This window comes from Anabrus simplex, chromosome 3 (assembly GCF_040414725.1).
Source record: "Anabrus simplex isolate iqAnaSimp1 chromosome 3, ASM4041472v1, whole genome shotgun sequence".
Classification (NCBI taxonomy): domain Eukaryota; kingdom Metazoa; phylum Arthropoda; class Insecta; order Orthoptera; family Tettigoniidae; genus Anabrus; species Anabrus simplex.
The window spans coordinates 511918737-511933850 of NC_090267.1; the positions used below are offsets into that span (position 1 = coordinate 511918737).

At 39.3% G+C, this 15114-nt stretch overlaps 1 protein-coding gene across 1 annotated transcript in view; it reads right to left on the bottom strand.

Annotated features, from left to right (window-relative positions):
* Positions 1 to 15114, bottom strand: part of Msh6 (DNA mismatch repair protein Msh6) — a 196423-nt gene that overhangs the window by 116102 nt on the left and 65207 nt on the right. The window contains exons 8-11 of the mRNA XM_067143707.2: positions 11789 to 11924; positions 10584 to 10723; positions 7792 to 7929; positions 4419 to 4632 (exon numbers count right to left, since the gene is read on the bottom strand). Of these exons, the coding sequence (XP_066999808.2) occupies positions 4419 to 4632; positions 7792 to 7929; positions 10584 to 10723; positions 11789 to 11924 (628 nt within the window). The remainder of the gene's footprint in view (positions 1 to 4418; positions 4633 to 7791; positions 7930 to 10583; positions 10724 to 11788; positions 11925 to 15114) is intronic.

Sequence of the window (15114 nt, forward strand, 5' to 3'; positions counted from 1 at the left end):
TCCTCTTATTAGTTTTCTTCAATGGGATCTTCTTCGCCGCATTTTGAATACTGACTGTAATTTTCTCATTAAGTTCGTTCACGTCCAAGTATTTCAAATCTTCTGTTGGGTTAAGTTTTTTGGTAAGAGCTTTTTGAAGTGATGATTGATGTTTTTCTAAGTCCTCTACTCGTGGAAAAGTGTACCCCCTTGTCATTTTAGACCATTCAAGTTTGAGATCAAATGTGAAGGCTGCTCGAACTAGCCTATGGTCGCTTCCTGTATCAAATCTGTTGAGAACAGTAACATTTGTACAATATTTCTTCTTGTTGGTCAGGATAAAATCTATCTCATTCTTGGTGTGTCCATCGGGGCTCTTCCATGTCCATTTTCATTGGATGGGCTTTTTAAAGAAAGTATTCATGCAATAGAGATTTTCGGCTGTGAGATATTCTAGCAATCTTTCTCCTCTTTCGTTTCAATCGCCTAGTCCATATGTACCAATGTTCTCTGGGTCTCCGATTTCCTTTTGACCCAGTTTTGCATTGAAGTTGATACAGAGTTGTGTCTTTTCTGAATTTTTCGCTTAGGTGATATCTTCATATAGCTGTTCCACTTCCTCTTCATCAGGAGTACTGGTTGGAGCGTAGATGTGTATGACTTGTATGGAGAATTTACTATTCAATTTGAGGACGATATACATCACTCTGAGAGAGACACAAATCATCTTGTGTATGAATTCTTTGATATTTTTATTGACAATAGCAGCAACCTCATGTGTAGAAGCATCCCCGTTATTACGTAAGATGACATGACCTCATGGAAGGGTCTCAGCTTTTTCTCCTTGAAGGTGAGTCTCACAAATACCCAGAATATCCCATTTTATGTCATGCAGTTCTTGTTCTAGCCTTTCAAGGTCTTCAGCTAGTCTCATAGTTCTTATGTTGTACGTGGCTATTCTTACTTTTTTAGTACCATAGTCTTTTTTCGAATTTTTGCCTCCCCCAGAATCCTTGAGGCAGACTGACATATTGTCAGTGTGAGATTCTGAGTCTCTCACTCTACTCACCTGGGGTAGTTTCATTTGAAAATTCAAAGTCATAGGAATTTATGGAAGGTGTTCGGCAATAAAACACCACGCTTGCCAGACATGTTGGTGAGTTGTGATTCAGCCGCCCCTAACATGGGGAACAGACGCTGTCGGGGTACCGCCACTAACATGTGGAACCGTCGTGCCCCTTGTGTGTTGTACTCGTATTAATCCCCAAGTACAGGGCTGCCTCTTCCAACATCTCCGCCGTACCGAAGGTCACCTTCTCCGCCGTTGATGTCGTTGAGGTCTTCACTCGTAACCCTGAGCTGTGACCCTTACCAAATACTACACACCGGGTCACTGTGCTCTGGGACTCACATAGGCAGGGGTGCCACTCCCTGGGTAGAGCTGCCTCCAAGGAGGGTCTCTACCTGCTACCCTTAATCAAAATATACCCGACGGAAAAGTGTAACATCTGCAAAATTACTGGATCAGTGATGGACTTGAAACACCTACCTCAGTGCACACGACAACCCAACAAAAACAAGGTAATTTACCGGCCCTATACTGGACAGCCAGAAACAAGATGAAACAAGACCCTGTTCCCTAATACATCTGTACTTTATTAATGTTATTTGTGTATTACTGTTGTCTAGAGATATCAATTTTGTATACGAGTTACATCCCAATACAACCATAGGTTACAAAAACATTCCTGAGGCCAACAGCTTGCTCTACAAAGGTGCAACTTACTCTGTAAAGTTTAGGAATTCATTATCTTTTCCCGTTATCACACAAATTTCCCAGACCTACCTCCTGTGGTGAGAGCTCTTATCAGTGTTGGAAATTACGTTCCTCTGACATTCTCAGGGCTAGGAAAAATTTGTGATGCCAGAAGTGAGGTATTTTTATATAGATTTAATGCAATGGAACTCAGGACTTCAAATTTACAACATGTTAAGGAAAAAAAAAACAAAAAAAAAAAACGTGTTAATGAGAAACGCACTAATGACGTTTCACTGTACTTGTTTCTTAAAGCCAAATTTTGCCTTTTCACCGGACACAAATACACATTACATGATTACATACTTTCTTCCTACCATGCAATTTCCATGAGGATTTTCTTTGGCTGTAAATGGTGATGATGCTGATGAACCTGTAGAAATACATTCACATCCTTCTTCTAATTAGGAAGGTGACACCATGCACAACAATGATGTATAACAGGATAGGGGTGTTACAAGAGGGGTAACAATCTTATCCTGAATAAATTGCACACATGCATTTTTCAGTGCCAACTTTTGGCAATACAGTGAAACCTCGTTAGTGCATTCCTCCTTAACACATTTTCCTGTTTAGCACGTCGTAAATTCGAAGTCCTGATTCTCATCGTATTAAATCTATATCAAAATACCTCACTTATCGCGTCACGAATTTTCGCCATTACTGCTTAGAACGATCACATTTTTCCTAGTCCTGAAAATGTTATTTGTCATCCCTTGTGAAACAAACGTGATTTTCATCTTGGGTAAGATCTGTCGGCACAGTTGTGAGATTACAAAAAAAGACCTTAAACTCCAGAACTTCACATGTTAAGTTGCACGTTCGAGGAGCAAGCCGTTAGCCTCAGGAATGTTCAGTCTTGCTTGCTTGTATTTCACATTCCATTCAGAAGTTAGAAATTTATTTTATGTTCAGTGGTACAGTGAAGTGTAGCGAATATTTGCCGCGTGATATGGTAGTTTATATCTGGATTAGGAATCTATAAATATTTCTCTCACATCACAAATTTTTGCTATTACCGCTTATGAGTACGATCACATTTTTCCTAGCCCTGAAAATGTTACTTGTCATCCCTTGTGAAAGAAATGTGATTTACAATTCGGGTAAGAGCCGTACCAACAGTTTCAAGATTACAGAAAAAGTGAACCTATTTGTGCTTGCATTTCGCATTCCATCCAGAATAATATATAAGTAATAATAATAACAACGTAAACGTTTCCACCTTTTCAATACTACAATATATTCACAAAATTACAAATTACCCATAGGGGTCGAAACTAGTACCGTGTAATTTGTAATTTTGTGAATATATTGTAGTATTGAAAAGGTGGAAACGTTTACGTTGTTATTATTATTACTTATATATTATTCTCAGTTCAATACAGACCAAAAACATGAAATTCATAACCATCAATTCCATCCAGAAGTTAGAAATTTATTTTGTATTGAGTGGTACAGTGAAGCTTTTTCGCGTGATATGGTAGCCTATATCTAGATTACGAACATAATCGTTGAAACTAACTAACGTAATGCATATTTGTCTTGTGATAGCCTAGTTTTTGTTTTTTTTTTTGCTAGGGGCTTTACGTCGCACCGACACAGATAAGTCTTATGGCGACGAGGGGATAGGAAAGGCCTGGGAGTTGGAAGGAAGCGGCCGTGGCCTTAATTAAGGTACAGCCCCAGCATTTGCCTGGTGTGAAAATGGGAAACCACGGAAACACATATAGCCTAGTTATGGATACAAAAAATGTCATTAAATTCCTTACTAATGAACCCAAATTAAATTCTTTCAGAAAGTGGACTGGCATCCACATCTTTAAACGCGCAGTGGTCGCGAATGTTGAACTCGCACCTTCGAGTTTCGACACGATCACTAAAGTTGGTCGAAGTTTTGTTCAGTTCAAAATGGCGGCCAAAGTCATTCCTGCCAGTTGCACATGGTCGAGTGTAATCTCTAATGATATAGATGTTGATTTCCATAGGGAATCTGAAATATTTGTCCTGAATGAGCAAATTTATAATTATTTATAATTAATGTCCAATAACGGACCATTTATATTGGTATTGTAATCTCCAACTCAGTGTTGAAGAGTGCGACCAGAGAATAATGTTAAATAACCTGCTGTTCCAAAATAAAAGGCTTCTACTAACATTTGTTTTAGAAAGAGTGTGATCTGCAATAATAATTGAATATTTTTATTGGGCCCTGTGCATAAGTTTTCACATTTGTTGTTTGCTGGTTTTCATACCTTTCATTGCACTTGTTATTTTATAACCCCAGCAGAAAAAGTTTTCATATTTGTTCTCGCGTGTTTTTCACACCTTTTAATAAAACTTTCTTCTCATCTTCAGAAATGGTAGATATAGTTTTCACTGTACCCGTGGATACAAGACGTAATGCCCTCATGTCGGAAAAAATCATATCTAGTGTTGCTATATCCCTGTTGGATAGTTTTTATTTGTATATTCAGTAGTACATTTTCTCACATAACACGTTCATTTTTGTTGTCCCCTGCAGAAACGTCTTAACGAGGTTTTACTCTACATAAGAAAATTTTGTTTGTAATGACCACCCAAGGTTAAACAGCAACAGTAAATGAATGTTTTAAAGTTAATTTACCTTCATTTAAAAACTGTTTAAATGCCTCTGGCCAGGCCACTCCTCCTGAGCTTGTTGCACGTGGAAAGTATTCACCTTCCGCTAGAGTAACCAAAGTCTTATCAGCTGGCCAGAACTCTGAGCCTGTAGCAAGAGACTCCTTTACAGCTGCAGCCAGAACTGATCCCATGAGTTGCCGAGTCCGCTCAGATAACACGTTTCTCTCGTACAGCACCTAGAACAAAGCATGTGTGTGTTTTATCTACACCACAGTGATTTGAAACAAATGGAAGTCCACAATTAATGTGGGGATGGAAGAGAGGAATAAAGCTGCTTTATCACCTGTCAGGTTGTTACAAGTGAACTATGTAGGTGAGTGGAATGTATTTTTTATTTTTTATTTTTTTAAGACCTTATTGGCGAAGTACTATATAATGTTTTATTTATTATGACCTAACCTGCACTGTTATTTGTAGAGCATAAGATAACGTAATGAGCTAACCTGTACTGTGTAAGATTGGTGACGTGCATTTGTAAATAATAAAATTCTGTTCTATAGTTCCTGGAAAGATCCAGAACGTGACATAACTTTTGTACAGGGTGTGTTACTTTGTTTGTAATGTATTCTAGAAAATATTTCTGACTGTTCTGGAAATACGACATTCGCAATCAGGCGTATTCTAGAATGTTAGTCAAAGTTCGCGATCGAAAGTAAGGTTGTGATTGGTGAGTCTAGGTGGTGATAGGGAACTCGTGCACGCTGATTGGCTGCCTCCAAGGCCGGAAATTCCTATATATAGTGAGCGAGGCAGTGTTCGAATTGATTCTGTATCCTGAAATCTGTCGGTCTTGGTCCATCTGTCTGCGAGCAGCCTATCTGGTTGACGTGCCCCGGTTTCCGGGATGGCACTCTCCTCGGGTAAGCACTCTTCAATTCCGTTCCTGCTAAAATTTCCGTAATGTTCCGATTTGCTTTTCATACAGGAGTCTGCCCTAACCTCGCCTAGATTCACCTAATTAGTTACTTATGACGCCTTAGTTTTTCAGCTGGGCTTACCCGTTCGTTTCCGAGGCATTCCAATTTCTTGTTTCACTAAAATATGTAGAATGTAGTTTAATATTATTTCCCTTGGGGTTTGCCTCTGGTAGTTCTGTATCACTTTAGGTACGCTAAGTTTTGGATAACCTTTTTCACATCACTGTATATTGCATTGTACAACTGCATTGATAAATAGATGTATAGTTGATTTGAAATTTGAATTTACACTGCTACGAAATAAGCTACATATATCACTGAACTTATAGCTCGTAACTCGGAATTGTATGTGAAATGTATTTGTAAAATTATTTGGTAAATAATATTCTTCAAATCTAAGGATCACGGCCGTTTATTTCGGAGTCCACTATCTAAGCCATATCCATGCCTTTGGCAGGTTCCCAGCCCTTTTCATCTTCCCGGTTTGTTGTTCACTAGTTGGCCCTACTGATATTTACGTACATGTTTTGTTGAAGATCCACGTAATGCCAGCTACTGTTCCGAGTGTGTAGTGATTTCTTATCTTGTGTAGTTTGCTCTTACCTTCCCCTTTTAACTCTGTTTGTGCCTTGTTTGGTGTTACCACTGTAGTAGAGGTAACAAGGTACATGGTAAATAACTCGGTATTTCTGTGAGACACTTAAAAAGAATGGAAGGTTAATCACAAATCATTCACAGGTACTTGCGTTGAAAATCAAGTTGTAGTCAGTGGTAGGAGTTTTTGGTTTAAATTAATTACCATTTATATAAAACCATATACCTTTTTGACTAAAAACATAGGCCAAAAATACGGCAGTGAAAATTATTTTCTTTATTCTAACATAAAAAATGTATTTACGCAGAAAAAAAAAGATACATTAACTATATGTATAACCATCAAAAACAGCCCAGAAATTATAGTGATTCAGGATGATATTATCGCATGGTGAAGAGCATAAGCTAAACATCTAGCAAATTGAACACACAGGTTTGAAGTAGCTTACAAGAACTGGAAAGATATTCTTCCTACTAGGATCTAATAAGTGCACTAGAAGCAAAATACATGCAATAAGTTCATGGAACACTCATCGTTCCACAACGATATCATGTATTCCCAAAGTCTCTCTCCTGTGAGGGGCAGACCACATGCCAAAAAGTAGAGTAGAACATTTTCTACCTCAAAAGTATGCTCTGCACGGCCTTACTTCTAAATAGACAGATCACAAAGTGAGCATTGCCAATCGACAAATTTTACCATTATCGGTTCTTAATTGGTCCATATTGACTCGTAACAATAATGTACAACGGGTGATTGTTTAGTCCGCCCTGTCAATATAACATCAATATTTGATTTTTCACAATGTTTCAGGCGCACACGTTTTCTCCCTTCATCAGCGCTTTCTACATCATATCAATTTTCCCCAAGTCCCAAGCTGTAACATCACTTTGTTTTACATTAAACATTGCCGTTTATAATATTAACTCTAATAGTGACAAGAAACAGTTTATCCGTGGCCGACTCAGCTAAATCCATCTAAGGTTATGATACATATTTGTAAGAGTTGTACAATATAGGAGGAATATTTTAAATTTTCACGAGTGTTCTAAAGGGCTCTAGTATGTGTGAATGTGTTACATTACAACCGTCATTTACAAGAAATAGACAGTATATATTTATAGGTTAGAGATAACATTATAAATGGCAATGTTTAATGTAAAACAAAGTGATGTTAGATCTTGGGATTTGGGGAAGATTGATATGATGTAGAAAACGCTGATGAAGGGAGTTAAGGGTCCCGAAACGGACGTGTGAAACAGTGTAAAAAAAAATCAAATATTGATAATATATTGACAGAGCGGACTAAACAATCACCCGCTGTACATCATTATCATTACCTATGTTGCCAGCGCTCTACTGCTGCGAGAATAGCTGATGCAATACGACCACAGCACACAGCCCTCGTAAAATGTAATCTCATACTCAGAAAAGCTAAGGAACCATGAGTGAATATAAATTCATAAAAACTTCAAGGATGCTGTATGCACTTACTAACAATATCCAACACTAAAACGAGAATACTAAATTAAGAATAAAAGAAATAAGAAATTACTCTCGGCTAATGGTTCACACAGCAAGGAGGTTATGGCCTACAAAGGGAACACTCTGCTGATCTCGAAGTCACATTCTTACCACTTGTCTTCCCCGAACTACAATGAGACATGGTATACACAGATGAACTATACACTAACCAACACACGGAGGTAGATAAAATTACAGCCACCCTGAACTAATAAATCTATAAAAAACTACATGTTATTTTACTAATTTATGCTATTCTAAACTGTAACAAATGACTGCAGACATTCTACAACACATACCTGAACAGGAGGATGGTGTGCGATCAACGTCCGAAGACGTGAGCAGTAGCGGTCGTCAGTAAACTGGCCCAAGTGGAAAACTCCAATTGATGTATCAATGAAACAAACACCATAGGAACTAGTAGATGAATCTAAAACCTACAGAGATAGGGGGAGAAGGTGTATTAACGTAACTGCATACATTTATAGCAATTTCAAAGCAAGAGAATGATTTCATTTGAAAACACAATAAATGATAACACTCAATCTGATAAGTAAAACTCTGTTAAGAAATCTTTCAAGAGGCTACTAAAAAAAAAAGGACTTCTTAACACGTCTGCGGCCACTCGGATATACGTAACCGTTCTCGTCATACCGTCTTGACAGGGTGTACTTAAGCATTTTAGATTATCATTTGAAATATTTCAATAATATTTTTGATATGACGCAGTGGCACTACCGACGAGCTTCCTGCCTCCAGCGCCGTTTGACGCAGCGGCACTACCGACGAGCTTCCTGCCTCCAGTGCCGTTTGATGCAGCGGCATTACCGACGAGCTTCCTGCCTCCAGTGCCGTTTGACGCAGCGGCACTACCGACGAGCTTCCTGCCTCCAGTGCCGTTTGACGCAGCGGCACTACCGACGAGCTTCCTGCCTCCAGCGCCGTTTGACGCAGCGGCACTACCGACGAGCTTCCTGCCTCCAGCGCCGTTTGACGCAGCGGCACTACCGACGAGCTTCCTGCCTCCAGCGCCGTTTGACGCAGCGGCACTACCAACGAGCTTCCTGCCTCCAGCGCCGTTTGACGCAGCGGCACTACCGACGAGCTTCCTGCCTCCAGCGCCGTTTGACGCAGCGGCACTACCGACGAGCTTCCTGCCTCCAGTGCCGTTTGACGCAGCGGCACTACCGACGAGCTTCTTGCCTCCAGTGCCGTTTGACGCAGCGGCACTACCGACGAGCTTCCTGCCTCCAGTGCCGTTTGACGCAGCGGCACTACCGACGAGCTTCTTGCCTCCAGTGCCGTTTGACGCAGTGCATGCGTCATGAGTTTGTTCAAAACTTGAGTTTTCGCGGAGGATATCCACACTACGGCTTATTCGTTTGTTATTTTTCGAAATCTGATACTACGTGAAAGTATGTTTAACATCAATCTGAAAATATAAACTAACCTCTGAAATCAGTGATGTGCGTTGTTATTGATCCAACAATAAGGTTTGAGAATAACAGTTCACAGGCCAAAGAAGTTGATTCTGAAAAGAAGAGACACTACGAACCCTGTTTTAAGTACTTTGAAGAAAAGTATGATATATCCGTCAGTTGCTGGGAAGTGATTGGGTTACTCTTCGGTGCGCGAGGATCTGTCACACAATATTCAATGAATTTCTTCCTTCATTTTGGTATTCCCGCTTCGTATCTAAAAGATATTTGTTTAGATGTTTTACGAGATTCTTTGGCAATGCTAAATCATCACTTGTACGGTATGTGTAAAGAAAAATAAAGTTTTCCTGATCGGGGATAGCTGTAGGGCTACAACAGGGGAAATTCAAAATATATATAAGCTCATTTTATCCATAGGATAAATAGTGCGAAAATAGATAATAATTTGATGCTGTTACCGTACGGTACCCCTTGTTCTAGGGCAGCTATCCCTTGTGGACACTCTCTCTCTTCTTAGTTAATTTCAGAGTAGAGTATTAAAATTAAGCGACTCTTTACTTGGTCTTTATTTCTAATGAGTTAACAACCGCTATCGACCACATTATTTACGTATTTGTTAAGAAAACATGTTCTCCTCTTTCATTTATAATTTTCTTTATGGAACAGAAGCCGATGGGTATTACTAATCGACTCCAACATCACCTGTGAATGTTGACAAGAGAGGTTGCGAGTGCACATAGGGAGAAAACGATACCGAAGGTCGCATTCTGTGGCAAACGTTTAGTTTTCTTATTCAGAGAGCGTCACCTAACCTAACGTAACCGTACTACATGTATCAAGAAAACATATCTCAAGCGCCGGCAGAGAAATGATAAACATCTCGCTATAAATTTACATGATAACAGCTTTACTGAAATTGAACCACGAGTGAGAGAATATAAACTAAATGCTGAAATCAATGCATTCTGCCATATCTTGAGGTGTATCACATTCTTACTTAATCACAGTACTTAGCATTGAAATTAAGCAATTGTTTACTTCAGCCTTTATTTTCAATGAGTTAACAACTGTTATCGACATGTTATTTAGGCATTTATTAAGAAACCTTTCTCTTACATTTTGATTTCACTTTACGGAACAGCAGTCGACAGGTATTACAAATCGACTCCAACATTGCCTTTGAATGTCGACGAAAGAGCTCGCTAGTGGACACAGCGAGGAAACTAGACTGAAGATGATTGATCCCATGCAATATAATGGCTGGGTGCATAAATATCGGTACCAGAAAAATCACGCACGCGTAATCGCTCATAATAACGGATGCTCAGTGATGGGGATCTCGCTGTAACCGAAGGATAATACACAGTTTAATATAGGAATTTTGAAGGGACAGAAAAACCTAACGTTATAACGGGGTTATCTTTATATGCTGTACTCATTTAGGGGACTTCTACTGTACATGAATTGAAACAAAATGGCAGAGTTTTATTGTACAAAGAGAATAACCAACCCTAGTGACTAATCTTAAATTTGGGGCAATACAATAATTTTAAAGGAATAATCACTTACTCCGGTGAGCAAACAGCAAAGAGCAGCAAGTAACAGAAAAGAATGATGACTTGAAGTAACAGACTATTTTACGCTAGAATTACCTGTTCTGTTAATGCCAGAAGATAGTTGGTTTCAGCTTCACGAGCCTCTCCGTCCAGCACACTGAATGTCCGAGTGCCCTTTGAGGTGATCTGGCAGATCTCCCTCTTGACCACCTTGTCAAACTTTGTAACTTTGAATACTGCAATAAGACAGGTGTTCGTACAACAAACAATTACATAATTAATAGAAAAAATAATACACACTTAAGGAGAATACCGAGAACCTGTTTAATAAATAAAAACTATCAAGTAAATGGAGTCTGGAGACTAGCATCCAATGAAACAGTTTATAAAGAAATAGAACTTTGACTAGCACAATGAAAAAGAAAGGAATATCTAAAGGGCATCTAATACGGTCGCCAGAAAATTGAATCAGTAGAAAAATTATGGAAGAGTAAGAGTAAGAATATATTAGATGTATCACAGAACGTAAAGAAGACATGAGAGAGTTACATATTACAATAGAAGATTTAAAATACAAAACAAATACATTCAAGATATTGAAAGCTAAACACACTAGACTACAGACGAAAATCAACAAGCAGAGAACAGGAAGAGTGATTCCAGAAACAGAAAGAAAATTACGTTCACAAAGGATGAAACAGTATTGGGCTGACAAAAAGAAGTAAAACCTCCATAAACCTGACTAAAATAGTCCTATGTTGGCTATAAAATTAAAATAAATAAATTTATCAATCCTTTAAAGCAATGGTTAGCATTTCTTATAACAATAAACAGGACATTCCTTATCAATCAATCAATCAATCAATCAATCAATCAATCAATCAATCAATCAATCAATCAATCAATCAATCAATCAATCAATCAATCAGACACAGAGATCTCAACTCAAATCAATCTTGATGCCTGATACGTTCAAAGTAATGGTTGAATGTACATACATGCATACATACATAGCCAAGCGGTCCCATTACTGCACTGTTGCTGCCTGTGACTCTCAGTCGGAGCATACAAACTGATGACTGGCCGTTGAAACAATATAAATTTTCATGGTCGAAAATTTGGCAAGAAAGTAGAAAACACACTGATGACTGAAAACTTTCGACGTAATCACAGCAGGAAAATTGTGCATTTTTAAATTTTCCCTCAAATTTTAATTTCAGAATTAATGGTGGGAAAATTACGTAAAGTGGAAAATTACAAGGGTAAATATGGTATTAAACAAGAGAAATCTATATACTTACAGCCTTTACAACGTTCTGCCATCATATCAGGAGTTTCTGTCTGCTCTACTCGAGCAATTTTATATCCCTTCTCGACCAAGCTTGCTGAGTAGCGACCATATGCAATTTCAGGAAAGCCCGAGTGAGCCCATTCACCCTGAAATTCAATTTTTTCAAATTACAAATGTTGAACCTTCATTTAGGTTGTTTGGAGATATAAAACATCAGCTGTAAGCATGAAGTAGGCTACCTTATTAAAGCAGTGCATTAGTCTTGAAGCAATGGGAGAAACCTATGTCAGTCAGATTATTAAAAATTACTTTTCAGCCGTTTAAGTTATACAGTCATATGGAAACTAATTGCAACAAGGTTTCTTTCTTATCATTTTCCCAGTAGTTGGCAAATAGTGTGCTTGGTACAGATTGATAATTCTTTGATCGTACACTTTCTATACACTGGTTTCTTCACTGAATGAATGATAAAAACATTGATATGTGTAATGATTTCAGTTAAAAGTGATTATATTTTTGAGGAATTGTTTTCTTACCTTGCTAGAATCGAAAATAATTGTCTTCAATGCATACAATTCCAGGAAGGATTTTTGATTTATTTTATATTAGCAATTTTCTTTACAACGCACCAACACAAAGATGATATAGGAGAGGACTACCAGTGGGAAGGAAGCAGTCATAGACTTAATTACGGTACAGCCTCAGCATTTGCCTGATGTGAAAAGAGGAAACCACAGAAAATCATCTTCAGGGCTGCTGACAGTGGGGTTCGAACACACTTTCTCCCGAATGCAAGCTCACAGCTGTGCACCCCTAACCGCACGGCCAACTTGTTCGGTCCCAGGAAGTGTAATTGTAGCATTTTTGTAGAATACTTCGAAGACATAAAAGAAAGAAAGCTACTAAAGTTTCTGTTTGTGTTATGGGGGTATTTCACACTTGGAAATCCAAGACTCTTAGCGACATCTGACGGTATAATGAAAAGTGATCAGTGTAATGGTTTGTGATGTCACACAAGGTAGTTGTGTTGGTCAAGAAGTAAATATGAGGATTGGGGCAAAAGTCATGGCAACTATTTTTTTTCTTGTAGATATGTGAACGGATCACAAACGTATGTGTGTCGTGAGGAAGTTCTGCAGACATAGTGTGTATGCAGAACAACAGATGGCTCTGTGACAGCTGATAGTAGTGCAGCGAGGACTGTGAAATCAGTCAGTTGGTGAGCGTCGTGTGAGATGGACGTAACCCGTGTTGAGTAGCATGCTTACATCAAAATAGCCGTTCTCCGAGGGAGAAATGTGATGGAATGTCACAGTGAATTAGTGGAAGCCCTTGGGAATAATACCCTACCATACTGTACAGTAGCATGGTGGGAAGGAAAGTTTCAGCAAGGATGTGTGTCAACCAGTGATGAGCAACGTTCGGGACGACCTGCCAGTGTGCAGACCGACGTGGCACGTGCTGTCATCGAGCGGCTCCTGGATGATGACAGACGATGGACACTACTGGAGTTAGAGAGGGCAAGTGGCTTCAAGAAACGCACCGTCCACAGGATAGTGCGTAATGAGCTGCAACTGCACAAAATCGCATCGTGGTGGGAACCGCATGCACTGACGGAAGTTCAAAGGTGGGTGCGCTATGCAATATGGTCCGACCACCCTCTTGTCACGAATAATCGCCATCGATGAATTTTGGCCCAGGGCATAAGAACCAAAACTGAAACGTCAGCCCGCGGAGTGGCAACATACTGGACCACCAAGGAGGCAGAAGGTCGTCAGAATCCTTCCCCAGTGAAATTGATGGTGATCGTCGCTTATGACGTCAGGGGTGTCATTGTTTGCCACTTTGTTCCACACGGCAGAACAGTGACCGCACAGTACTACAGGGACTTCCCGGTGTGACAGGTACGACGTGGCGTTCGGGAGAAACGTCCGGATCTTATGGACAGTACAATAATGCTGCACAACAATGCAAAACCACATAAAGCAGAGTGTGTAGGGCAGCTACTGTGACGCTGGGGATGGAAGAATTGGAGGACCTACTGTACATTCCTGACATTTCGCCCTGTGACTCTGATCTCATTCGAAAGATTAAGGAACCACTACATGGTAGCCAGTTTGAAACACAAGAGGACATTGCTAATGCTGTGCGCCAACGGGTGACCCGATTCACACATGGTGAGGCAAATGCTGAGGCAGATGGTATTCAATGCCTCCCACATCGTTGGCAGTGTGTGGTGTCAGGAGCAGGGGACTATTTTGAGGGTCTTTTGGCCCACGTTTGTCATGTCAACTTTATGTGTACTGTGTTGTCATTCTTTTGTACCGGGAAGGCCATATTGCGCTGTATAATACTGTAATAAATTAGTGTGTTACGATATTTCAGTGCTATTCATTGTCCACACATGTAGTAACACCTTGTCCTTTCGTCTGCATATGTCACATTTTCCAACTGGACAGGTATCTTCAAGAAAAAAATAGTGTCATGACTTTTGCCCCAACCGACGTATATTTCTAACTACAATATATATACGTTCTTCACATGGAAATTGGTAATCGATTTCACGATTCCTTAATAAATTTATGTGAAGTTACATGCCTGTATTCAAAAGTTTAATACGGCTTGTTAAACTTATATTCTTCTACAAAGGCACGTGGCAGTAACGTGAAGTACGATACTGCTGAACAAAGTGGAGAGAGAATGGGGTAGATAATGTTCCTGGTCCTAAGTTGTGCGTAATTCTCTCTACTTCTCGGTTACATATTGCTGTTCATCTGGAACCGGGAGTGGCGTTGTGGCTGAAGACTCATGACAATAACCTCCCTTATTACCTGTTCTGTAGAAAAGAGTAAAATGGTTCTTTAGTTAACCATTTAACCCAACCTGAAATAAAATGACATGACAGCCTGTAAAACAGTCCATTAATGATAACTGCCATGTTATCCTCCTATTGAAAAGGTGCACGTAAGAAAAGTCGTTTTAGAAATTAATTTCTGTTAAGGTTGGACATGTAGGTATATTTTGTGGGAGTGTAAAAATCACTGTTTCGATTTCCTATAAACCCCCAACGGAAAGACAGACAAATCGACAAGAAAGCTTAAAAAAGTCCTGAAAAACATTCCATTAATGATATCTGCCTTGTTAATCCTCATACTGAAATGATGCACATGAGAAAAACGTTTAGAAATTGATTTCCATCAACTTCGGTTGTGTATATTTTGTGGGAGTGCAAAATCAAGATTTCTGTTTCGTATAAACCCCCCCAATCAATTCAGGGATTTAGAATCAATATTAGCTCTAAAACCTACCCAAGGAGAGGTGGATTCTAAATAAGAA